Genomic DNA, 25,398 nt, shown 5'->3' on the forward strand with positions numbered 1-25,398 from the left:
AAAATCGTCATACCCTATATAAGATAATTAACTAAAAAATGTTATAAGACAACTGATGCAACAGAGAACTTTATACAAAAAAAAATTATGATATATAAAGATAGCATTTTAAAAAAAATTATTTATTTTAGACTCAAACTATATTGTATTGACTATTTAATCTAAAAAAAAATAATCCATGACAAACATAGTGTTACCATATAAACAAAAACATATAATGGAATAAGGAAATAATAAACATTTAAAATAATATAATGTTGTTATAGATCGTATGTGATTTTAACTTGGTTATAACAGTTTCGAATAAAAGGTTTTAAACAAAATGATTTTATTAAAAAAAGAATAAAACTATTTTGCTACACAATAAATAATATTTTTTTATAATTAAAAGAATAAAAACATTTACTTAACGAATAAAATACATCTTTAGAAAGAATAAAATAAAATATTTTATAATTAAAGTTGTTAAATACATCTGAATGACAAAATTTAAAAAAATAAAGTCAAACATCACAATATTATACAGTGTAACAAAGTGAAAAAATAAATTATTGAAACATCACTTAATTATTTAATGGTTACTTATCTCTTTTTTATGATGACCACTATAAGTAATTCTTTGTATTTATAATCAACAAAGAACTATTTTTAGTTGTTACAAAATTCATCATTTTCTGATTTTTATTATGAATATAACCAAATATATGTTAATTTAATACGAGTACAGAAATTAGACAAAATATTCGAGTATCCCATAATTGTGCTCGAAATTTTCAAGAGGATGCAACAATAATTCGAACTCCGCTACCAATCCCAAGGACATGTTATTACTGTAGCGCACGTCTATTTTACCATGAGACGTTCGAAATGTGCTGTAATGGGGGAAAAGTCTCTCTTCCCCAAGTAAATGCTCCTCAGGAATTGTTGGAAATCTTCCTGGACCCCTCTGCAAAAGGAAACCATTTTAGAAAACATATTCGTGGATACAATCATGTATTTTCCTTCACTTCGTGTGGTGTGCACATGGACGAATAACTGGCTATAACAGGTCGAGGTATATATACATTTCGTGCTCAAGGCTCAATATATCACAATATAGGGAGATTTTATCCGGATCAGGGCACGCGGCCACAGTTTTTGCAACTGTACATATATGATACTGAGCACAAGTTGCAGAATAGGATGCTGGAGAACACACAACTACATGAAACATTGGTTTTCAAGTTACAACAATTGCTACACCGGTATAATCCTTTTCTCCATGTGTTTCGCCAGCTTGCACAACGGTCAGATGTACATGAGTGTAGTTTGGTCATTAGAGAGCGACCTGCTAATCAGCCACAAATAGTCTTCCAACTGCGTCGCATGTAGCAGCTATAATTGTTGGTGATGACGTTAAAACAATGATTCGTGGGTGAGATATCAAGGTGCAAACTCATGCTGGTAGCCTACGAAGGATTCAGGAATTCGTTGGCTATTACGATTCACTACAATATCCTCTTCTTTTTCCATTTGGAACTCATGGATGGGATATCAGTACCCGAAGTCAAAGTGGCGGCAAAGTATCATGCCGAACATATAATAGTTATATGCTCCAGGTACAAATCCCCATTTCTTACGCAGTATAGACTTCAATAAAATTCTGCCAAAAAATTGATCAATGTATCTAATCATTTTTGCAAATTCTTAAAAATTTATAGCCCCGATGATCATTCTACCGTATTGCAAGCAGGGCGACTACTACAACAATATGTTATTGATAACTATGTGAAAATTGAAACCGGAAAGTTAAGATGGGTTCGAACTAGACAGAAGAAATTACGGGCTGAATTATACCAAGGTTTACAAGATACTTTGCACACAAGTGAAACCAATGCAGGTAAATATTGTTGTATCTAATTGCTACTTCGAAAATCATTAAGAATCACCCAAAATAATTATTAAAACTAATATATTTCTCTATACATTTGTCTTCAGAAAATGTTGGAAGAAAAAGAACAATATTACCATCGTCGTTTATTGGTAGCCGTCGCGACATGACCCAACGATATGAAGATGGAATGGCGATTGTTCTTAAAGAGGGCAAGTCAGATATTTTTTTCACAATGACATGCAATTCATCTTGGACTGAAATAACTTCAGAACTCAACCCAGTTCAAACTCCACAAGATCGTCCAGATCTAACAACAAAAATTTTTCGAGCCAAATTTGAACAGCTGAAAGAGGATGTAATTACTAAGGGTGTCTTGGGAAAGGTGAAGAGCTATATTTATGTCACTAAGTTTCAAAAAAGAGGGTTGCCACATGTACATATGTTACTAATCTTAGAAAAAAATGACAAGTTAATTGACCCGGAACATTATGATAGTTTGATACGTGCAGAGATACCATCTAAAGAAGTAGAACCACACCTACATGATGCGGTGCTAAAACATATGATTCATGGTCCTTGCGGTACACTTGATCAATCTTCACCCTGCATGAAAAATGGCCAATGTAAACGCAACTACCCAAAAGAGTTCGCAGCAGAAACACGAAGTGGTGACGACTCATATCCGCAATATAGGCGACGATTCGACACTCCAGTATAGATTAACCAAAATGTCACGGTTGACAATAGATGGGTAGTTCCGTACAACCATTGGCTACTACTAAAGTATGATTGCCATATTAATATTGAGATATGTAGTAGCATCAAGAGTATAAAGTATCTCTACAAATATTGCTACAAGGGTCCAGACCGGGTTGCAATGGAAGTTCACAACGGTTCTAATGTTGACGAGGTCCAACAGTTTGTTGATGTAAGATGGATTGCTGCTCCAGAGGCATGTTGGAGAATATTTAAATTTAACCTTTACCGAATGTATCCATCAGTGGAAAGGTTACAAATTCATTTGCCAAATCAACATCAAGTGAGCTTCTATGATCACCAAACCATTCCTGAAATACTTAATGATGATTATTTCTCTAGAACAATGCTCACTGAGTTCTTTGCCCTAAATCGTGAGGAGGACCAACAATCTAGGCATCTTTTGTACAGGGAAATTCCAGAGTATTACACTTGGCACAACAAGGAAAAGGAATGGCGTCGGCACAAGACACAGAGGAGATCCATCGGTCGAATTTATACTGTATCACCTTCAGAAGGAGAAAAATTCTATTTGTGTATTCTGTTATCTAATGTAAGAGGACCAATCAGTTGGGATGACGTGCTAACAGTGAATGGGGTCCAATATTTGTCCTTCAAGCAATCTGCTCAACACCGAAGATTGTTAGAGAGTGACAGTAGCATCCGTGAGTGTTTGGTTGAGGCTTCTGTTTTACGATTGCCATGTGCTTTACGAAGGTTGTTTGCAACCATCTTAATATTTTGTGAGCCTACAGATGTAAGAAGCTTATGGGATGAATTTTTTTCATATATGGTGGATTATTATCCGTCAACCAGCACCACAACAGCCTTAGTGTTCACAAATCAGCTACTCAGGGATATAAATGATATACTTCTTCAGCATGGAAAACAGATTACACAATACGATTTGCTAGCTCTAACTCATGAAAATGACAATGACAACTCGATACCCAGAGTTATCCAAGAAGAATTGTCTATCGAAGTACCCCGGGAAGACCTGTGTTCCGTAGCAAGATTGAACAATGATCAATCTAAAGCTTTCAAGTGCATTATGAATACAATTGATCAAAGAGAAAGTGGAGTGTTCTTTGTTGATGGGCCAGGAGGATCAGGCAAAACATTTCTTTACAGAGCTATAATTGTAAAATTGAGAAATAAGGGTCATATTGTCTTGGTAACTGCATCATCAGGAATAGCCGCAACATTATTGCCTGGGGGTCGAATAGCTCATTCTAGGTTTAAGATCCCAATTAATGCAGAACCATCATCCATTTGCAACATAAGCAAACAATAAGATCTTGCAAAGCTGATTAGACAAACAACGGCAATCATCTGGGATGAAGCACCTATGGCAAATAAAGAATCGGTGCAATTATTAGACCACACTCTGAGAGATATATTAGCAAACAATATGCCATTTGGAGGAAAAGTGATGGTGATGGGAGGAGATTTCTGCCAAGTACTGCCTGTCGTACCGAAAGGTAGTAAGTCACAAATGATTTCAGCTTCTATAGTTAAGTCTTATTTATGGGCTTCCACTAAAATTCTCTATTTGCGAAAAAATATGCAATCTTCTAATGATCATGTTTTTGCTGAGTATCTAATGCGCATTGGTGATGGAATTGAGCCCACCATACATGAAGACTTTGTACGGATACAAGCAAATATGGCAATTCCGTGGGAGGGTGAAACATCGTTACACAAGTTAATAGAAGAAATATTTCCAAACTTACAATCTCATGGGTGGGACGCTTCTTATATGGTAGAAAGGGCAATATTGACGCCAAAAAATCATGATGTGCAACAACTTAATGATATAATTATCAACTAGTTTCCAGGAGAAGAACGAAATTTAGTCTCATTTGATGAGGTAGAAGGAGATGCTAATAATTTATATCAACAAGAATACCTTAACTCAGTTTCTACAGGCGGGTTGCCACCTCATGTATTGAAGGTAAAAAAAGGTGCGCCTTTGATGTTATTGAGAAACATAGACCCTAAGGCCGGCTTATGCAATGGTACAAGGTTACTATGTCGTGGAACTTTTCAAAACATGTTGGACGTAGAAATTTTAACCGGTCATCACTGTGGAAGAAGAGCTTTCTTGCCTCGGATAAAACACAAAACAACAGAAAATTTAGGACTGCCTTTTATACTTATCCGGAAGTAATTTCCTGTAAGGTTGAGTTTTGCAATAACAATAAACAAATCACAAGGACAAACCATTCCTAAAGTAGGGATCTATCTCCCTAAACATGTATTTAGCCATGGTCAATTATATGTTGCTCTGTCTCGAAGTATTTCTCAGTCAACTACAAAAATTTTAGTCAAAGAAGGAAAAATATATGGAACAAGTGGAGAATTTACCAGAAATGTAGTTTTCAAAGAAATATTGTTACCTTCACCACAGGTAATTTATGTTCTTAGTAAATCAGTGTGTAGTTACTTCTTGATACAATTCAGTCTTCATATCATTTTAATCTTTAAATCTCTTTCAGAGATATAGATATTTTTGTTTACAAACTTCAATTTATTGATGACTAACGACTTATATTTTTTTAATAGACAATTTGATTTCAAAGGAGCTCATCAATATATGCCAGGAGATAAAGATAACGAACTTGAACATCTGTTTTATGCAACAGGTATGTACTAATTATGATTAACTAAGACATACAAGATATATATACTAGAAATATATTAACAAATATCAATTACAGGAAGAAGGATTCCAAAGTCTCTGGAGTGCATGGAAAGATGAGCAAGGAATTGCATCAATTGAACCAATAGACAATAAAGTAATTTTTTAAATTAATTACTATGAAAATTACATTAAATATACATACTTCTATTTCTATGTTAGTAATCATACTCATATGTTATCTAATAGGTTCATTCCTTTCAAATTTATTCTATTAGTTGGGGAGGAACGGTTAAAACAGACAAGACCCAATTCTGGAAGATGATAAAAAAGGAAATATTGTTCCAACAACATACAAGGTAATGCAATCATCGTAATCAGAATGTTATCAATATGCCTATTATCTATCTCCCTTCTATATTCTTCATTTTTCATTAAATAAAGAGAAAGAGTTTATGTCTAAAATATTAAAAAGTAACTCTAAAATTGCAACAGAGATTATGTTTTCCATGTTGAATAAAGTTGCAAAAAATAATTTTAAACCAGTAATAATAAATTTAAACATTTTTCTTTTTCCAGAGACAAACACACAGAAGCGGAACCAACTCATGTTAGTAAAGAAGAACATTGCAGGTACCTTTCATTAGATTAAAAAATTGCACAAAATAGAGGTAATATCGGATAACTATAGATTTGAATACTCTACAGAGGGTTTAATGGCTTCTTTTGTTGTGCATGTGTAGCAAATCCAACCTCAAACAAGAAATTTCAATTTTGCAGGTTTTATTTTTTTTATTGTTAAATTTTCGTTCAAATATAATGAAATTTGTATTGGCATATGGTATATTTTATTGATTTCTAAATTTTGTAGTTCTTCAAAGCTCAAGAATTTATTGATAAAGAGATGTATGAGGAATTGCTAAAGATTTTTTCTCGGTACAAATTCAGAAATTACTTTAGATTTATCTTAACGTTTTTACTTATAGTTTGATCTATACTCAGCAAAAAAAGACATAATTATTTTTCTTCTTTACACTTTTTGTAGGCACAAGAAAGATTCTTCAAATACAGATCCGTATTTTGGTTTACCACTTAAAAAAAATGTCCCTAAACAAATGAAAAAATATGACTTTTAAATATGGCTCATTTTTTGTAAACAATCGTATTTTTCTATTTATTTGTATGACTTTGAGTTATATAGAAGAAGATAAAATATTATTGTAATAATTATTTTATGAATTATGTTATTTGTAGATTTGTAGATAGGTGATGTATGTGTTCATTATAATTAAATTAATTTCATATTGTTATTAACTTTAAAATTTATTAATTTATTTTTTCACATACTATATTATTATTTTTATATTATTCGAATTTAAAATTTTAAAATTTTAAAATTTATTAAAATAATTAACTTTAAATCCCATAAAAAAGCGGCTAAACAGGCACGGCAGTGCCTATTAAGCCGCTAGTATATATAGAGAGAGAGAGTTTTTGTCTATGAAAGATAAAAGATAAGATAAAATAATAAAGGTTAAAATTAAAACTGAATTTATATATTCTATTGGATTGAATTTGTGGGCCGTGAGACTTTTTTATTGTTGTCATAGGCTAAGGTAAAAGGGTGATTTAATACGCCCCCGCAAGTTGGAGGATGAAAGATATCAATAACACCAAGCTTATTGAGATTAAGATAGAAGGGTTGAGAAGACAAAGGTTTGGTGAAGATGTCAGCTAATTGCCCAGAAGAAGGAATGGGGAGAAGGTTTATCACTCCAACTTGAGCTTTTTATCGAACCAAGTGACAATTAACCTATAAATGTTTGGTCTGTTCATAAAAAACCGGATTAGCAGCAATATGAAGAGCACTTTGATTATCACAATATAAAATTAGTGGGCGGATAGGAGAGATGCGTAAAAATTGTAATACATTTAGTATCCATTGAAATTCACAAGTTGGGTTGGAAAGTGCATGATTCTGCTTCAGTGGATGAGAGGGCAACGGTGGTTTGTTTCTTGGTCTTCCAAGAGACTAAAGAGCTGCCTAAGAAGTAATAATAGCCTGTTAAAGATCGCCGAGTGTCAGGACATCCGGTCTAATCAGAGTCACTGAAGTTGAGAAGCTGAATTTCTGATTCTCTTGGAAAAAAAAAGTCCTTTGCCAGGCTAGTTTTCAGATATCGTAACACATACTTGGCAGCTTGAAGATGAGATTCAGTAGGAGATGCCATAAATTGACTTAATTGTTGAGTGGCATACATGATGTCTAGTCGAGTAGTGGTAAGATAGATAAGACGTCCAACCAAACGGCAATACATAGAAGGGTCAAATAGCAGGGACTTTTGTCTTGATATAGTTTTATGGTACTATCCATTGGAACAGAGGCAAGTTTAGCACCTAATAAACTAAAATCCTCCAAACGATCAAGACAATATTTTCTTTGATATAAGCAAATTTTCTTTACTGATTGAGCAACTTCAATACCCAAAAAAATTTTTAATGGGCCCAAGTCTTTAATTTGGAAGTATTGGTACAAAATAGACTTAATGGCAGCCAGTTCAGAAACGGAATTACCAGTGAGAACGATGTCGTCAACATAAACTAGAAGTATAGAAATTTGAGCACTAGTAAATTTAACAAATAGACTATAATCAGATAAGGTTTGCTGATGTCCATGAGATAGAAAAAGATGAGAAAGTTTGTCATACCACAAACGACTAGATTGTCATAAACCATACAATGACTTTAGTAGCTTACAGCATTGATTTGGTCGAGGAGATATAAACCCGGGTGGCAGAGTCATGTAAACATCTTCAGAAAGATCCCCATGTAAGAAAGCATTATTGATATCTAACTGATGTATGGGCCAATACTTCATAGAGGCGAATGCCAAAACTAATATGATGGTAGCAAGCTTGACAACAGGAGAGAAGGTTTCCAAGAAATCAACAGCTTCAGTTTGGATGAATCCTTTGGCCACAAGACGTGTCTTATATCGATCAACTGAACCATCAGACTTGCGTTTGATGCGATATACCCCTTTACAGTCAACCGGCTTAACACTTGCAGGACAATCAACAAGACACCAAGTTTTGTTCAACTCAAGAGCATCCAGCTCATCTTTCATAGCACTACGCCAATTAAAGTGTTGATTGGCATTCTTAAAGAACTTTGGCTCAACGTAAGAATGTAGAGATAAAAAAATCTTTTATGTGAAGATGAAAGAGAAGAAAAATACATGACTAAAGATAAAAGATACCTGCACTTTGAGGGAGATTGATTTGTAGAGGTGAGAGAGAAATTGCACAAGTAATCAGAGAGATATGCTGAAAGTCGGTGAGGTTAGTCGAAATGACGAGGGTGGGGTTGCTCAGGTGGTGAGGAAGGTGACGGGGAATGAGGAGGTAATGGTGAACTAGTGTCTAGTACAAAAGGAGAGGATGGTGTGTACCTCGAAAGAGATTCGGTTGTTATGGGTTCAAGTTGGTTAGGACACAACAGTAAAAAAGGAGAGGTTGTTGGAGAAAATAAATAATTAGATGGAGTTGGATGGGTATGGGTGAGGGTTCAACTGGAAGAGTTGGTGTTTTTGGGTGTGTTGACTGAAAAATTGTTTGGTTCAGAATTTGTTGTTGGATTAGAAGGAGAAATTGAGCCATTTGTGTGGACCAAAGGAAAGACTAATTCATAAAATATAACATTTCGAGAAATTTTATTCTTTTTGTCATCCAAAAGATAAATAATATATCCTTTAAAACCTTTTTGAAAACCAATGAAAATACTTTTTTTTTACTCTTGGATCAAATTTTGATCTATTTATTAGGGTAGAAATAAAACATAAACATCCAAAAACTTTAAGGTCATGATAATTTGGTGGATGATTAAATAAAATCTCAAATGGTGTTTTAAAATTAATTGCAGATGATGGAACTCTATTAAGCAAATAAACAGCATGTTTAATAGCACAAGACCAAAAAGATAATAGTAAATTAGATTGAAACATAAGAGCACGAGCTATATTTAAGATATGTTGATGCTTGCGTTCTACCCGTCCATTTTGTTGAAGGATTTCAACACAACTACGTTGATGAAGAATGCCCTTTGAAGCATAAAAATCATGTAAAATAAATTCTGGTCCATTATCATAACGGATAGTTTTAACTTTAGAGTTGAATTGTGTTTCAACTAAAGCAATAAAATTCTTTACATGATTTTACACTTCTTTTAATTTTAACAAAACAACCCATGTAAAGCGAATAAAACCATCAACGATAGTTAAGAAATATTTACGATTATGAATAGAATTTTGTCGAAACGGACCCCAGATATCAAAATGTAATAAATCAAAAATTGCATTAGTTTTATTAAAGTTTTGAGAAAATGAAAGTTTCTTCTGTTTAGAAAAATGCCAAATATCACAAGTTTTATCATGATGCATAAAAATAAAAAGAAATTGCTTAAGTAAATAATTAAGTTTTTGTTAAGAAAGATGGCCCAAACGGAAATGTCATAGGTCGAATGGTGTAATGGTTGATTTTGTTTTGATAGTATGAATGGAGGGTGAAGTTGATGGATTATAAGTGAGAGTACTTTTAACAGCATATAAGCCTTCTCTCATTCTACCCAAACCAATCGTCCTCAATGTGTTGGCCTATAAAGTACAAGAAGAAGATAAAAAAGTAAGTTGACATTGAAGATTGGAAGTAATTTTGGACATGAAAATAATGTTAAAATTGAAATAAGGCAGATAAAGAACATCATAAAGGATCAACGATGAAAAAAATTGCACAACATCTTACAAGAAGTAGTGACTTTAGTGTTATTTGGTAAGTGAATGATAATAGGAGAGACTTTGTAATATGAAATAAACCAAGATAAATTTGATGCAATATGGTATGTGGCACCAAAATCAATAATCCAAGAATTTAAAAAGGTATTTTTGTTAGAAAAATTATTTAGAATAGAAAATGTGTTTAAAGAACAAAGATAATGAGTACTCGGACTAGGCAAAAACCTATTTTGATTTGATGAAAGATTATCTCTATATTTTGAAGAGGGAGACTCGACCTTTTTGAGAAATGCTATGAGAGCTTGTTGTTGGGCTATTGAGAGATCCAAAATTGGGTTTGAATTGGGCTGTTGGGTATGCCTTTCAACATGACCTAGGACTGCCCTCTCATCATGAACTGGAACGGCGATTAAAGGAGGAGTGGTGGCGATAGCATTAGCAGATTCAGCGGAGTGACGTGGATGCCCTGGCGGGTACCCGTGTTTCGAGTAGCAAACTTTAATCGTGTGACCACTACGACTGCAATTCAAGCAGAAATTATAAGAACCACCGCGTCCCGCACCGGAAGAGAAACCACCGCGACCCTTGCCAGAGGCAAAGCCACTACGACCGCGACCGCGACCTTGTGAGGGGTGCCGTGAATCGACGGCGGCAATGATGGAATGTGGACCGTCTAGAATTCCAATGACGACTTGTAGCTGTCGTTCATGTTGGATGACTAATGCAAAAACTCTGGTTACCGAGGTAATGGGTTGAGGAGAAGTACTTGAGATTGCACCACCGAGAATTGTTCATCCAGTTCGTTAAGAAAGCAAATTATGAAATCTTGTGATCTGTGTGATGTTGCTGGACAGGAATAGACCGGGAGAGGACGAGAACTGACGAGTTCCTCCCAAAGAGACTTCAGTGATGTGTAGAACTCGGTGACAGACAGAGTGCCCTACTTGAGTGCATAAATTTCTTCTTGCAACTCAGCAATTTGGAGAAGATCACTCTGAGCAAATCGTTCTTTCAAATTGGTCCAAACAGAGGAGGCAATGGCAAAATAAATGACACTTTGGGTTATAGAAGGGGACAAAGAATGGAACAACCAAGACAAGACCAAGTTGTTCCCAAGCCGAGAAAAGAGGATCATCAAGCAGAGGAGAGGAGATAGAACCGGTAAGAAATTCATATTTATTTTTGAAAATCATAGCCATAGTGAATGATCTATTCCATGAATAATAGTTCTATGAGAGCAGGGACAACAAAGACTGAGGTAGGATTTTCGCTTGGATGAATGTAATAGGAATTAGTTGTATCCTGAGCTAAATTGGAAGGTTGATTATTCATGGTGGGAAAGAGGATTAAAGGGGTTTTAGGATCTGAATTAGTTGGTTTATCCATGGATGTTAGCAGAGCTCAAGAGGAGCTCTAATACCATAATAAAACTGAAAAAGTACATAAAGAGTATGCAAAGATAAAGAACGTTTTGTTATGTATTTCTTGATTGATTGAAATTTATGAAAGTAAAACTAAATATATATATAGAGTATTTACTTATGAAAGATAAAAGATAAGATAAAGATAAAATAATAAAAGCTAAAATTAAAATTGAATTTATGTATTTTATTGGGCTAAATTTGTGAGCCGTGAGACTTCTTTATTGTTATCATGGACTAACGTGAAAAAATGATTTAATAATAACTACACACAATCTCTCAAAAAATCTCTCATTTTAAAATAATCTGCTACACGATATCTCTATAAATATCTTATCCATTCAGACAATTGATCATTTAATTTTAACTCTACTTTATTAAAATATGAGTGAATATCCCATCCGGCCCCTGACAATTATCTCGAAAGGACAACGAGGCCCCCAAGAAAAAAAAACACCCAATCCGGCCCCTGATAATTTTTTTTGGGATAGATTAGCCCCTGTGCTAAAAAAAATAACATTAATTTTTTTTGGCACAGGGGCCTCGTTGTCCTTTCGAAGTAATTGTCAGGGGCCGGGTTGAGTTTTTTTTTTTTTGTCAGGGGCCGGATTGAGGTTTTTTTTGTCAGGGACCTCGTTGTCTTTCGAGGTAATTGTCAGGGACTGATTTGGGTTTTATTCTTAAAATATTTATTGACTTTGACATCAGAATTTTTTCATTTCTTGTAAGTATTTTTAACTGTCGTTTAGACACACAAAAAAAGTATTTCTAACACCGTATTTCTTAAATAAAGTGAAATATTCGAGCATACTAATTATGGATTTTTTTTAAAATTTGTCATTTTTCAAAATGCTTGTGAACTAAGAAGTTTGCATTTTGCTTTTGTCCGCAGTTGTATTCTTCGATTTCATCTTAGCTGTCCTTAATAATTGTCTCAATGGCCAATTTATCCACCAATCATGGGGCTATGGTTATTGTGTTTTATTTTTTTATTTTTAGAAACATTATACAAATCTCTCAAAGTTGTTATAAGATGTAATTCTTTTTCACTTAATTCAATTAATGAAACTTTTGTGAGAGACTCTGTAGGTGATAATGAGAGTGAAATTTCACTCTGATTCCTGTCCATCTCATGAAAGCATGATTCCTCTCTTTACAATTAGAAAATAATAATTTGATACGCTAATAATTATTTTTGTTAGACAACTATATCCTTCTGCCAATTTTGTCATTATCTAAAAAAATCTCTCGCATAACTTTAACAATTTGATGGGCTGTGTTCTCTCACGAACCATGCTGTTAATGGATAGTGTCGACGTTAATAAATACATTTGTATAGGATAAAGTACTTTTTTTTTTGGTGTTTGTGATTTTTTTTAAAAATATTTTTAATATTTAATTTTATTCATATTTATTTTTAACACGAATAAAAAATATTAAAGACAAAATTAAATAAAATTAAATGTTAAAATATTATTTTTTAAAAAAATTATAAATATTACGGATAAAAAATATACTTCATTCTTTCTACTACTGCTACTAATAATAATAATAAATTTATGTGATGAAGAGGTTTTTGATCAGTAGAGAAAATGAAGAGGAGTATATAATTTACTTTAAAAAATTATCAGAAATAAAATAATGTATTTTTTTAGATAGAAATATCTAACTATATATCTATTAAAGCAAATCTTCTTAATCTAATCAATTTAAATTAGTTTAGTGATTAATTAATTAGTCTGTTTAAATAAGTATTGAAAGTTTGAATCTTATTTTATGTATGAGATTTACTACACATTCAAATAATATTGTCATTCAAGTCTAACTAAATAAATCCAACACCAATAAAAACTATTTTTATTAAAAATAGCGTGATTATACACGCAAACATCATTCTTCTTCTTCGCGTTCCTCCTTCTCCTCTTTTTTTGCGTGTTTTCTTCTCATCGTTATTCTTTTGTTGCTGCTGATATTGCAGTAGAAGGTGAGGATAAAGAGTTTTGAATTCAGGACAACGAGTTAAATGCACCTTAATTCACTCGAAATGAACCAAAATTATATAATGATTGCGACACAATTAACTAAAAAATAAACCGAAATTACATAACAATTGTGACACAATTAACTCAGAAATAAACAAAAATTACATAATGATTGCGGCACATAAACTCAGTTTGAAAACAAGCACACAAACAAGACTGAATTATGAACAAAAACACATCCAAAATTAATTTTGAATCAGACAATGTTATTAATATGTTTCTTCTTCATTTTTTTTATATTTTCTTCTCTTTTTCTTGGTTAGCTTTATTCCTCTTAAAATAATGAAACAAGAAGAACTATAAGAAAATGAAAAAGAAGGAGAAGATGTAGAAGAAAAAGATGAAAAAGAAGCAGTAGAAGATAAGGAGGAAGAAGAGAAAGAGTTTTGAATTGTGCAGGACAACGAGTCCAAATGCACCTTAATTCACTCAGAAGTGAACTAAAATTATATAATGATTGCGACACAATTAACTCAAAAATGAACCGAAATTACATAATAATTGCGATACAATTAACTCAAAAATAAATCAAAATTATATAATAATTGCGACACATAAACTCAGTTCGAAAATAAGCACACAAACAAGACTGAATCGTGAATAAAAACACATCCAAAATTAATTTTGGATCAGACAACATCATCAACATGGCAAAAATTCAACAATAACAATAACAATAATGACTGTAACGATAATAACGGTATATATAAGAAGAAGACAACAATGACGATGATGATGATGGAGGAGGAGAAGGATGAAAAAGAAGGAGGAAAAGAAATTCCAATGAAAAAAGAAGAAGATGAGGAGAAGGAGAAGAAAGAGGAGGAGGAAGTGGTGTTGGTGACGACGGTAACGAAAGTGAAAAATAATAAAAAAAAATGAGGAGAAGAAGAAGAAGACGTAGCATCAGAGGTGAAGAAGAAGAAGAAACGGGAGTGGAGAAAAAAGCGGAAGAAAGAAACGCGTGACTCTAAATCATTCGGATAAAACCTGCACCAAATAATAAAAGTTGCTTCATTGTTTCAAAATTGCTTCGGAGTTTCTAATGTTTTGCGTTTCTTTTAATTTTTTTTTATGTTCTATTTGTTCTTATCTTATTTTACTTTTGTTTCCTTCTCTTCAGAATTATATTATTGGACGATAATTTATTTTATATTTTTGTTGTCAAATTATATATCTTTAATTTCTCTTAGTTGTTAACCTTACCGGTTAAATTTATCAGATTATTCAAATACATCAAATTTATGGTTGGCATGAAATTAAGAGTTTAATTTAAATGTAATTATATTTATGTTATATATATATTGAAAACGAAAGAGCTCAACACAGTAGAGTGGAGCAAATAGAAAAAGATATCCAAAGCAGACAAGTAACTCCTAGAAAAACACTAAATAAAGAAACCCTTCATGTCATCTCTAGCATAGCCATCAACAACATGAAGAAACACCTTGCCATTCATCGCAGTTAAACATGGACATGTTGATAATTTTCTCTACACCTCAGCTTTTATTCTGAAATATCCTCCTATTCCTTTCCATCCAAATATTCCAAATGATAGCACAAAAGCACCTTAACCGCTGCTTCCGGTCCTCCTTCCTACGCGGCTCTTCTGTCCAACTTAGAAAGTGGTCCTTCAGCAAACTCGGAAGAGACCATAGCCGGCCAAACACAGATAGCCAAGCGCTCCACACCTGCCAAGCAAAATCACAGCCAAGAAACAAGTGATGGACCTGCTCAACCTCCTTGTTACATAAAACACAACTCTTATCATCCTGGTTGAGTATCCCAAGCTGACTTAGCCTCTCCTTAGTATTCACCCTGCCTGTCAAGACAAACCAAGCAAGCAACTCCACTCTTGGTGGAACTACACCTTTCCAAATAGTCTTAGTAAAGTTGTAACTAGTTATATCCTCTGCTAGCGTTCCTTCTTGTATCACCTGCACAAAAGAGTTAGTCGAAAAAATATCAAGTCTATCATATTTCCACACCACTCTATCCTCTCTATTATATACTAGCCTCACAGGTCTCAAAGCCTCATGTAACTGACTCAGAAGATCCAACTCCCACTGAAACAGCTCTCGCCTCTATAGAAAATTCCAAATCCACTCTAACCCATCCCAAAACCCACAATCCCCAATTACCAAATCACGCTGGATTGAAACAGAGAAGAGCCTGGGGAACCGATCTTTCAGGGATCCACAATGTAACCATACATCTTCCTAAAACCTAGTCCGACGACTGTTACCAATCTCCATGGACAGACCTGTAATTATCTTATCCCTTATATGTTGCTCCTTTATCTGTAACTGGCATATATCCTTCCAAAGTCCTCCTTTGGTAGGTAACACTTGAGTGAACAGTAACTCATTCGGCTTCAGATTATTACAAGAACAGACCACCTTTTTTCCACAAAGGGCACTCTTTCTTCACAAAGCGCCACCACCACTTAAACAAAAGGGCGGGTTCTGAACCATAGCGTCTCCAACTTCCAAACCACCTAGCTTCTTTGAGGCCTGCACCAAATCCCATCTTACCAAAGCCATACCATTCCTTCTATCCTCCTTGCTCCAAAGAAAATCAATTTCTCAACAACAGCCTTCGGCATCTTATACAAGCTCAAAGAATACACCGGCAGGCTATTTAAAACTGATTTGATAAGTGACAAATGAAACTCTCGCGCGATCTAGAATTTTCACAAATAAATTCCCGTTGTAAGTATAGCTTCTAGATCGACAAGAATTTCTTTCGTACAAAAGTTTTGTTTGTCACTTAAGCAAACACAATAAAAATAATAAACCGAAGTATTTAAATCTCGGGTCGTCTTCTCAAGGAATTGCAGGGAGGTATTATTTATTATTGATTATGGAAAAAGTATATTTTTGGGTTTTTTAATGTATAAGATAAAAAGCAAGAATAGTAAATGGCAAGAAAGTAAATTGTAAAGAATTAATTTAAATAAATAATAAAACTCTTAGCAAGGTATAAGAAATTGAAGTCCTATCCTAGTTATCTTTATCAGGTGTGATGAAAATTGGATTTTGCTCCCACTTTTAATTAACCCTTACTAAATAAAGAAAAGTCAAGTGGACAAATTAATTTGATCCTCAGGTCTTAGTCAACTCCTATGGAGAGACTAGAGTTATTGGAGTGCAAATTAACCAGCAAAGAAATCCAATTTCAATCAACAGCTGAGTTGATAACTCAAGTGTTATAAATTACTTAACCAAGGCCAAAAGGGGAAAATAAATCTAATTTGAATTGAAATCATTCATAAATAAATTAAAGCAAAATAAAATCTGAAATACCTCAAAATATATTAATTAAGAAAATCATAACATGAATGGTTCATAAGCCAAATTGAAAAGATAAATGACAATTAAAGTAGTGGAATAAAAGTAGAAAATAAATTAAAGGAATATTGAACTTGTGATTGAAAAGAAGTAGCCTAAACATAATAGAAATCCCAAATCCTAATCCTAAGTGAGAGGAGAGAACCTCTCTCTCTAAAACTACATCTAATCCTAAAATTGTGAATAATGTATCTATTACTTAGTTGTTCTATGTATATCCTTTGATTCCTCCATTCTCTGACTTATATTTTGTGTTTCTGGGTTGGATTTGGGCCGAAAAAGGGTCCAGAAATCGCTGGGGGCATTTTCTGCAGATTCCTGTACGTGGCGTCTGTCACGCGTTCGCGTCATCTGGGAGTTTTCCTTGTCACACGTACGCGTCGGTCACGCATATGCGTCAATTGCGTTCTGCTCAAGGCGCGCGTCCGCGTCATCTACACGTTCGCGTCATCTGGGAGTTTTTCTTCCATTTTTGTATGTTTTCTTTTTGTCCTTTAAGCCATTCCTGCCCTATGAGATCTGAAAATACTAAACACACAAATCACGGCATCGAATGGTAATAAAGAATAATTAAAATTAATATTTTTAAAGCATAGGAAACATTTTTTTTCACATATATCATAAAATAAGGAAGGAAAAGTAAAACCATGCAATTTACATGAATAAGTGGGTGAAGGATTGAATAAATCACTTAAATTGAGCACAAAATACATCATAAAATATGGGTTTATCAACCTCCCCACACTTAAACAATAGCATGTCCTCATGCTAAATTCAAGAGAAAGGGTAAAGTTAGAATGGTGGAATCTCATGCAATGCAATCTATTCTAAATGCAAACTACCTACATGAATCATGCAATTTTAATTATCATCCACCTATATATATAGAGCTTACATGTGGTTAATTTGTTTCATATACTCAAGAAATCATATATGCATAGCCAAACCTAGATCATGGTAAAGCACTTTCACAATTGAGTTGGGTAAAGATATTTCACAAACTTGCAAGACAATTAACAATTAAGCTGAGATATATGGTGATGAGCTATTGATCCCTCACTGGATTTGTGTTTACTCTCTAGTCACTCAGTGTTTGGGGTTAATCACTCTATTCTTTTCTATTCCTGCTTTCTAAAACTTTGTTCTTCATCTAACCAATCAACAAATATTGAATACAGACATACAAAAATCATGAGGTCTTTCTCAAGGTTGTAATGGGGCTAAGGTAAGGGTAACGGCATATATAAGGCTAAGTGAGCTAACAAAGTGAATCCTTGATTAGTCTAAGATCTCACCTAACATATACTTTATATAATTTAAAATGCTTTACCTAGCTACCCAAATTTTTTCACTTTTTTATTACATACTCATGTACTAACTTTACTTTGATTTTTTTCACCTTATGTGCATTAATTTCTTTACTAAGCTTATTATTGGGGTAATTTTGTCCCTTTATTTACTTATTTAATTAAAAGGATTTTTTTTTGAAACATAAGCATATATCAATGCACATGGTGTTTTGGTTTAATTTGATTTCACATGGGCATGCTCCCAAATTCCTGATTATTTTATTACCTTAATCCTTTCCTATCAACCCATGTTCCCACGTTTCCCACACTTGGTGAATACACAATCTCTATCTTAAGCTAACCAAGGATTCAACTTGGAATTTTTAATTTGTTTTTCTGCTTAAGGCTAGTAATGTGGTTATAGAACAAGAGGGGATTAAAAGCTCAAGGGGGTAACAAGGGTGATGTAAAAGGTAAGCTTATTTGGGATAAGTGAGGAAAATTTAAATGATGGCCTCAATCATCTCTTGGTATGTATCTATATTCTATATTGGACATATAGATTGAAACAAAGTAAAGATTACCAGAATAAAAAAGAAGTGCGAAACACACAGGAATGAAATTTATGGTTGAATGTAACCATACAATTAAGCTCAAAAACTCACAGGCTGTGTGTTCTTTGGCTTAAAAACCATATATCAGTTATGTATGTCATGCAAATAGAAATCAAAGGTTCCCATTATTCTCAATGTGAATCTTAGGGTGGCTCTTAAAATCTTAGTGTTCTTCCTTGAAAAATATTGTGTAAATTAACCAATCATTTATTGCTATATATATACAGTGTGTGGATTGTTGTAATTTTCTTATACTAAAGTTTTTAGTTTACTCTTTTTATTTTCAATTAACCCAATTTATCGTATGCTAAAAGGGTAAACTAAACTAATTAATCTATATATTCTATATCACAACTTAATAACTAAAATTGCAACTAGACTAAACTGAATATCTAGGATATATATAAACTAAAGTGCAAAATATAGAAATAAAGTGAAAATACAGCAAAATGTGCAAGTACTGAAAGATAAATAAGATAAGGTAAAATGAAAATAAAATAAAAATACAGAAAAATAAACAAAATAGGATAAAAAGAGAGTCTGAAAAGTGGTTCACCAAAATAAAGTACACCAGAGATGGCGACCTCCCCACACTTAAATAATAGCATCGTCCTCGATGCTCACTCAAGCTGGGTGTGAGAAGTGTCATCTCTGGAAGGGTGTGCAGTAGGTGTCTCTGTGGTGAGCTGAGGATCTGCAGTCTGGATAAGTGTCGGAGGAGCTACATGCTGAAGTGGAGGCTCTGACTGTAGAGGAATCTCGGAGTCAGCTGGCTGTATCTGATGTGGCTCCTCATGGTGTGGTGCAGCCTGCTCCGGTCCTCCCTGCTCATCCTGGGCATGTGCCTTCTCCTCATGATCATCCGCCTCCACATCAGATGGCTCAGAAGCGGTGTCAGGCTCGGAGGGGATGTCGCTGCCGGATCTGATCATCAACTTTAGGTGCTCATAGCGTCGCTTGTGGCGACGCTCCATATGATCCAGGCGTGCGAAGAGGCAGTGCACCAGATGATAAATAGGCTCAGGAGCAGGTGGAGGTGTAGTGGATGGGGCTGCCTCACTCGAGGCAGTGAGAAAAAGAGGTCTGTATCCTAATGCCAGAAACTTCCTGCTGTGAGGAATGGTCTTCTTGCAGTCTGCAGCAGCTGGCTTCTCATCAGCAAGCTCCCAAGGCACGTCAGCTCGGCGGCCTAGCTGGGTGATCAGATAAGGGAAAGGGAGAGTGCCTCTGATATGGACCCTGGCCATATAATACCTGATGAAACGTGGAAGATACAGGTCCTTACCCTCTATCACGCACCAGATGAGGGTGATCATAGCAGCGGGTACCTCTGTCTCATGAGTGCTCGACATCACGTAATTACTCATGATCTGTTGCCAAAGCCGAGCCTCATCATTCAAATATATCATCTTGATTCCCTTAGGCATCACTGTATTCTTTTCCATGACCCATGGGGCAGTAGGATCAAGGGCTATTTTCTGCTTGACTGCATCCCAGTCAAATCTCATGTATCGCATATCCTCTTCAGCCTTTTGGTAACCGTTAGGCTGATCTGGCCTAGGGTGAAGCCGGAGGATATCCTCAATAGCTTCCTCAGTGACTAAAATATGTTTTCCTCTGAGGTTCACTGCATCCAGGGAGGTCTTGAAATAGTTACAGTAAAATTCTTTGACCCAGGATGCATTGACCTCTGTCAAGTTCTTTTCCATGAAGAACCAGCCTCTTTGTTTTATCTATTCAGAAGTGTACTGGGTGAGTTCTTCTGAAATTTTAAGAGTTCTCTCCAGGTAGAGGTTCCTGGTAGTGGCAAACACTGGATACTTTAGCTCACAGTATCTGTTTGCAAATTTTACTTGATCTGTGGCAGTGAGGAGTTGGTCGGCCTTTTTTTGCGGGGTAAAGTTCTTTTTCCGCCAGGAATCGTCGTGAAGGATATCTAGGATAGAGGTAGAAGATTCTCCACTTTTCCGTTTGGCTGTAGTTGCCTTGCCTTTTTCCTTACTTTTGGGATCAGACATCCTGAAAAGCAGAAGTAGCAAGATATAATTGAAGAACTAAAGCAGGAAAACAAGTAGGCAAGTAGGATTTTGTCAATGTAAGCATAAAGGCAAAAAGAACAATAGGAGCATGAAATGAGGTAAGTATATGTACATTTTGGATTGAATTCGAGTTAAAAATCTGAGAGTAAAAATCACAATTCAAAATGTAATATAAGTGAAATTCAAGTTAATTTGGAAAAACAGTAATCATGCCTTGAGTTAGAAAGTTAAAGTAGTTAGGTAAAAACCAAAAAAGAGAAGTTAGAAAGCTAAACTGGTTAGGAGTTAAAAAGGAAGTTAAAGTGAGTGGCATGAGAATGGTTTTCCTAGTTACCAAGAAATTCACAAACTTGAAGAACAATCAACTCATATTCAAGCAAGGATTGCAGTTTATTGATGATAATTCCTATAGATAAAGTAAGTTTAAAATGAGAATGAATTCATCAATAAGTAATTTATGACTCAGGGAACCAAGAGGAATAAGAATGCTAGCCCGTGCATTCATGAATTGGTTTGGTTGTAGCCAAGTAATGCAAAACACTGAATTTCAAACCAATACATGAATGGAGATAGATTGAACCATAAATTTGCAGAAAATTTGGGCAGCATTCCGGCTAAAATTGGATGTTCCCAGGTAGTAAACAGCAAGAAAAATCAGTTCATATGAAATTAAATAGTGCTGGAAAGATTAACAAATAGCAAGAATATTAAAGAACAGTTCAATAGCAACATCAAATATGAAGAACAACATATGAACAGAATCATCACAACAAATTCAAAATTGCGAATAAGATAAAAGCAGGTAGCAGGAACGGTGCAATTATCAGGCCTAAACCCACTAACCACATCCTAGCTACCTAACCACCTAAAATTCACTACAATCATGCATCTCTAACTATCCTATTTCGAACAAAAACTATAAAATATGCAACTAACTGACTAATTTGGAAAACGAAATCGGTGTTCGGCGGAACCTGGTGTGTAGAAACAGAAATTAGGCTCAGAGAGATAGTGGCGGTATGGTGGTGACGCAGCGGCGATGGGTGGCGGAGCGGCGGCGGTCCGAGGTAGGGGCAGTTTGGTGGTTGTGGGTAGTTAAGGGTTAAGGAGAAGAGGTGAGGGAAGGGGGGTGAGGGTTGAGGTGGTTGAGAAGGGGGGAGGAGGTGCAGAGGAGGAGGGAAGGGGATGAATGGGTAACGCGAGGGGTTAGGGTTTCGCGTGAATGGGGGGTTAGTATTTTTGAATCCACGCAAACGCGTGGAGCACGCGATCGCGTGATTTGGGTGAAAAGGGGAGTGACACGGTCGCGTCGTTGACACGATCGCGGGAATTAGGTAAAAGGTAAGGGACGCGTACGTGTAAAGCACGCGAACGCGTCGCTAAAAATTGTGCTAAACGCACAGTTCCAGCGTCGTTTTGGCGCAACTCTCTGTTTCCAAAAGGGTCCATAAAATCCACGCGACGCGTACGCGTCACTCACGCTTTCGCGTGGGATGTGTGTCGTGCAGGGGATGCGTTCGCGTCAAGGATGCGAACGCGTGGGCCAATTTGTGCTAAAGGCACACCAGCCGCACGATTCCAGCCTAACTTTCTGGGCGTTGGATCTTTACGCTGATTTCCAGTCGACGCCCACGCGTGGCCTGCGCGCTCGCGTGTGGTGATTTTTTTTATGCAGTTATGCAGTATGCAATATGCAATTCTAATATGGGTGATATGAATAATTCCAGGTTCAATGAAAATAAAATAAAATAAAAACAAACAAACAAAACGAAATAAAATTGAAAAAAAAAGGAACGATCATACCATGGTGGGTTGTCTCCCACCCAGCACTTTTAGTTAAAATCCTTAAGTTGGACATATGGGGAGTCCTTTGTTATGGTGGATTGTGCTTGAATTCATCTAAAAATCTCTACCAATGTTTGGAATGCCAACATCCTCCGGGGTCCCAAACTAGGCATGTAAAGCCCTTGAGTAAATTCAAACAGGTTCTCAGGTTCCCGGGATGTTGAATGTCAGAATAGATTCCAGGATCCCACACCTTGCTATTATATCCGCCTTTGTCTTGATTTTTACTTTTCCAGCCGGGCGGTTTGAAGTTTCATTGTCACCAAGATGACCAGACATTTTCCGAGACCCATTCAATCGAACTCGAAACCAATCCTTACACTTCAGATTGAAGCGTGGAACCTTATTGAATCTTGCATACCAGCCTTGAGCACGAACCATTTTCCTTTTACTCTTAAAGCCGCAAAGAGCTCTAAGCTGACCATCTGTTTCAATCAAACCATATTCAAGTGAAAAAGTAAAGATAAAAGCTAAGGATTTTACCCACTTAAATTTAGTATTGGGTAGTAATGGCCTCGGGATATGTGTTTCCAGTGGTTTTGCAAGCTCTTCTCCCTTGTGTTCTTCTGTGAATTCTTCCACTTCCTTGCAGGCTTCTTTGGTTTCAACCACATCTTGATCCAAGTCTTCGATATCTTCCTCATCACTCAAGTCATAAGTTGGAGGTTGCGAAAAATCTATTTCCGCATCATCTTCGTATTCACTTGGGGAAGATTCTCCCATCTCAAAGAGTTCACTTGCGGATGCAAGTTCATTAGTAGGAGAACTTGGTTCGGGATTATCATTATCAAGGAAACTTGCTTGTTGAGTTATTCCATCCAGTTCTTCATAAGATTCCTGCTTTGGAGGTTGTGCACTATCCTCCTTAGCATCAATTGTAAATTTCTTGACGGAATTCTCCACAATTTTGGATTCCCATGGAGGTTCAACGTCTCCTAAGTCTTCAACCAATTCTTCTTCTTCGATAATTTCAGCTTCCTCCACTTGTTCCAGTACAAAATCATGCTCTGTACTGTCTAGTGGGATTTCTAGTATCTCCTTCATGCTGCGTTCTTCATTAGATTGCCTACATGAAGCCATGGGGGTTCCTTGAGTGTCCGAACGTCGGGAAGGTAGTCTATTTATCGCTTGATTCAATTGGTAAAGTGTGGCATGAAATTTTTCAAATGTTTCCTTGAGTTACTCCCTTGTTTCTTGGGGTGATGGATATATTCATGGTGCATAGGGAGGTGGTGGTTTGTTTCTTGGGATGATGGATATGGACATGGTGCATAGGGAGGTGGTGGTTCTTGGGAGTAATTGGGTTGGAATTGGGGTGGATAAGGGCTAGGGTCATATGGAGGTGAATGGTGGTAGTTGGCTTGTGAGTGTGGTGGTTCAAAGCTGCGTTAAGGAGGTGGTTCATAGGCATATGGTGGGGCTTGTCGGTGATTACAAGGGGTTCCCCATATCTGTCATCTTGGTATGTACCTCGGAATGGTTTCTGACTATAGTAATTTGGTGGGTGATGGTTATCACGAAAGGGTCCACCATAACTATTGTCTCGGCATGCATTGTTGAATGGTCGTCATCTATGGTAGTTTGGAGGGTGTTGTTGCCCAAAGAGTTGATCAGATCCTCGTGGCTCCTTCCATCTCTGATTGTTTTGACCCTGATGCATATTCCTGTTATAACTTCCATTCCTTGCAACAGCATTGGAACCAAACTCAAAGCGATAGGGGTGAGAATTCATAGTGACTAAAAGTTTAAAAACAAAAATAAAAACAAATAAACAGGTAAAATAAAATATTTACAATAACCAATAATAAGACACACGTTTGCAATTCCCCGGCAACGGCGCCATTTTGACGAACGAAACTCTCGTGCGATCTAGAATTTTCATTAATAAATTTCTGTTGTAAGTATAGCTTCTAGACCGACAAGAATTCCTTTCGTACAAAAGTTTTGTTTGTCACTTAAGCAAACCCAATAAAAATAATAAACCGAAGTATTTAAACATCGGGTCGTCTTCTCAAGGAATTGCAGGGAGGTATGATTTATTATTGGTTATGGAAAAAGTATATTTTTGGGTTTTTTAATGTATAAGATAAAAAGCAAGAATAGTAAATGGCAAGAAAGTAAATTGTAAGTAATTAATTTAAATAAATAATAAAACTCTTGGCAAGGTATAAGAAATTGAAGTCCTGTCCTAGTTATCTTTATCAGGTGTGATGAAAATTGGATTTTGCTCCCACTTTTAATTAACCCTTACTAAATAAAGGAAAGTCAAGTGGACAAATTAATTTGATCCTCAGGTCCTAGTCAACTCCTATGGAGAGACTAGAGTTATTGGAGTGCAAATTAACCAGCAAAGAATTCCAATTTCAATCAATAGCCGAGTTGATAACTCAAGTGTTATAAATTACTTAACCAAGGCCAAAAGGGGAAAATAAATATAATTTGAATTGAAATCATTCATAAATAAATTAAAGCAAAATAAAATCTGAAATACCTCAAAATATATTAATTAAGAAAATTATAACATGAATGGTTCATAAGCCAAATTGAAAAGATAAATGACAATTAAAGTAGTGAAATAAAAGTAGAAAATAAATTAAAGGAATATTGAACCTGTGATTGAAAAGAAGTAGCCTAAACATAATAGAAATCCTAAATCCTAATCCTAAGAGAGAGGAGAGAACATCTCTCTCTAAAACTACATCTAATCCTAAAATTGTGAATAATGTATCTATTACTCAG

General features: G+C 35.3%; 1 protein-coding gene and 1 pseudogene across 1 annotated transcript; both read left to right on the top strand.

Moving 5' to 3' along the window:
- Positions 1,438 to 2,591, top strand: LOC107633257. The gene is made up of 3 exons (XM_016336895.1): positions 1,438 to 1,598; positions 1,701 to 1,879; positions 1,978 to 2,591. Exons 1-3 carry the CDS (start codon positions 1,438 to 1,440, stop codon positions 2,589 to 2,591), a joined length of 954 nt encoding a protein of 317 aa, XP_016192381.1.
- On the top strand, positions 2,751 to 5,295 carry LOC107633256 (annotated as a pseudogene).

Source organism: Arachis ipaensis, chromosome B03 (assembly GCF_000816755.2).
Source record: "Arachis ipaensis cultivar K30076 chromosome B03, Araip1.1, whole genome shotgun sequence".
Classification (NCBI taxonomy): Eukaryota; Viridiplantae; Streptophyta; class Magnoliopsida; order Fabales; family Fabaceae; genus Arachis; species Arachis ipaensis.

Coding starts and splice junctions, on each gene's coding strand:
- LOC107633257 (XM_016336895.1), top strand. CDS start 1,438: ATGCTGGTAGCCTACGAAGGATTCAGGAATTCGTTGGCTATTACGATT. Junction 1,599..1,700: donor ATAATAGTTATATGCTCCAG/GTACAAATCCCC, acceptor AAAAATTTATAG/CCCCGATGATCATTCTACCG. Junction 1,880..1,977: donor CACAAGTGAAACCAATGCAG/GTAAATATTGTT, acceptor ATTTGTCTTCAG/AAAATGTTGGAAGAAAAAGA.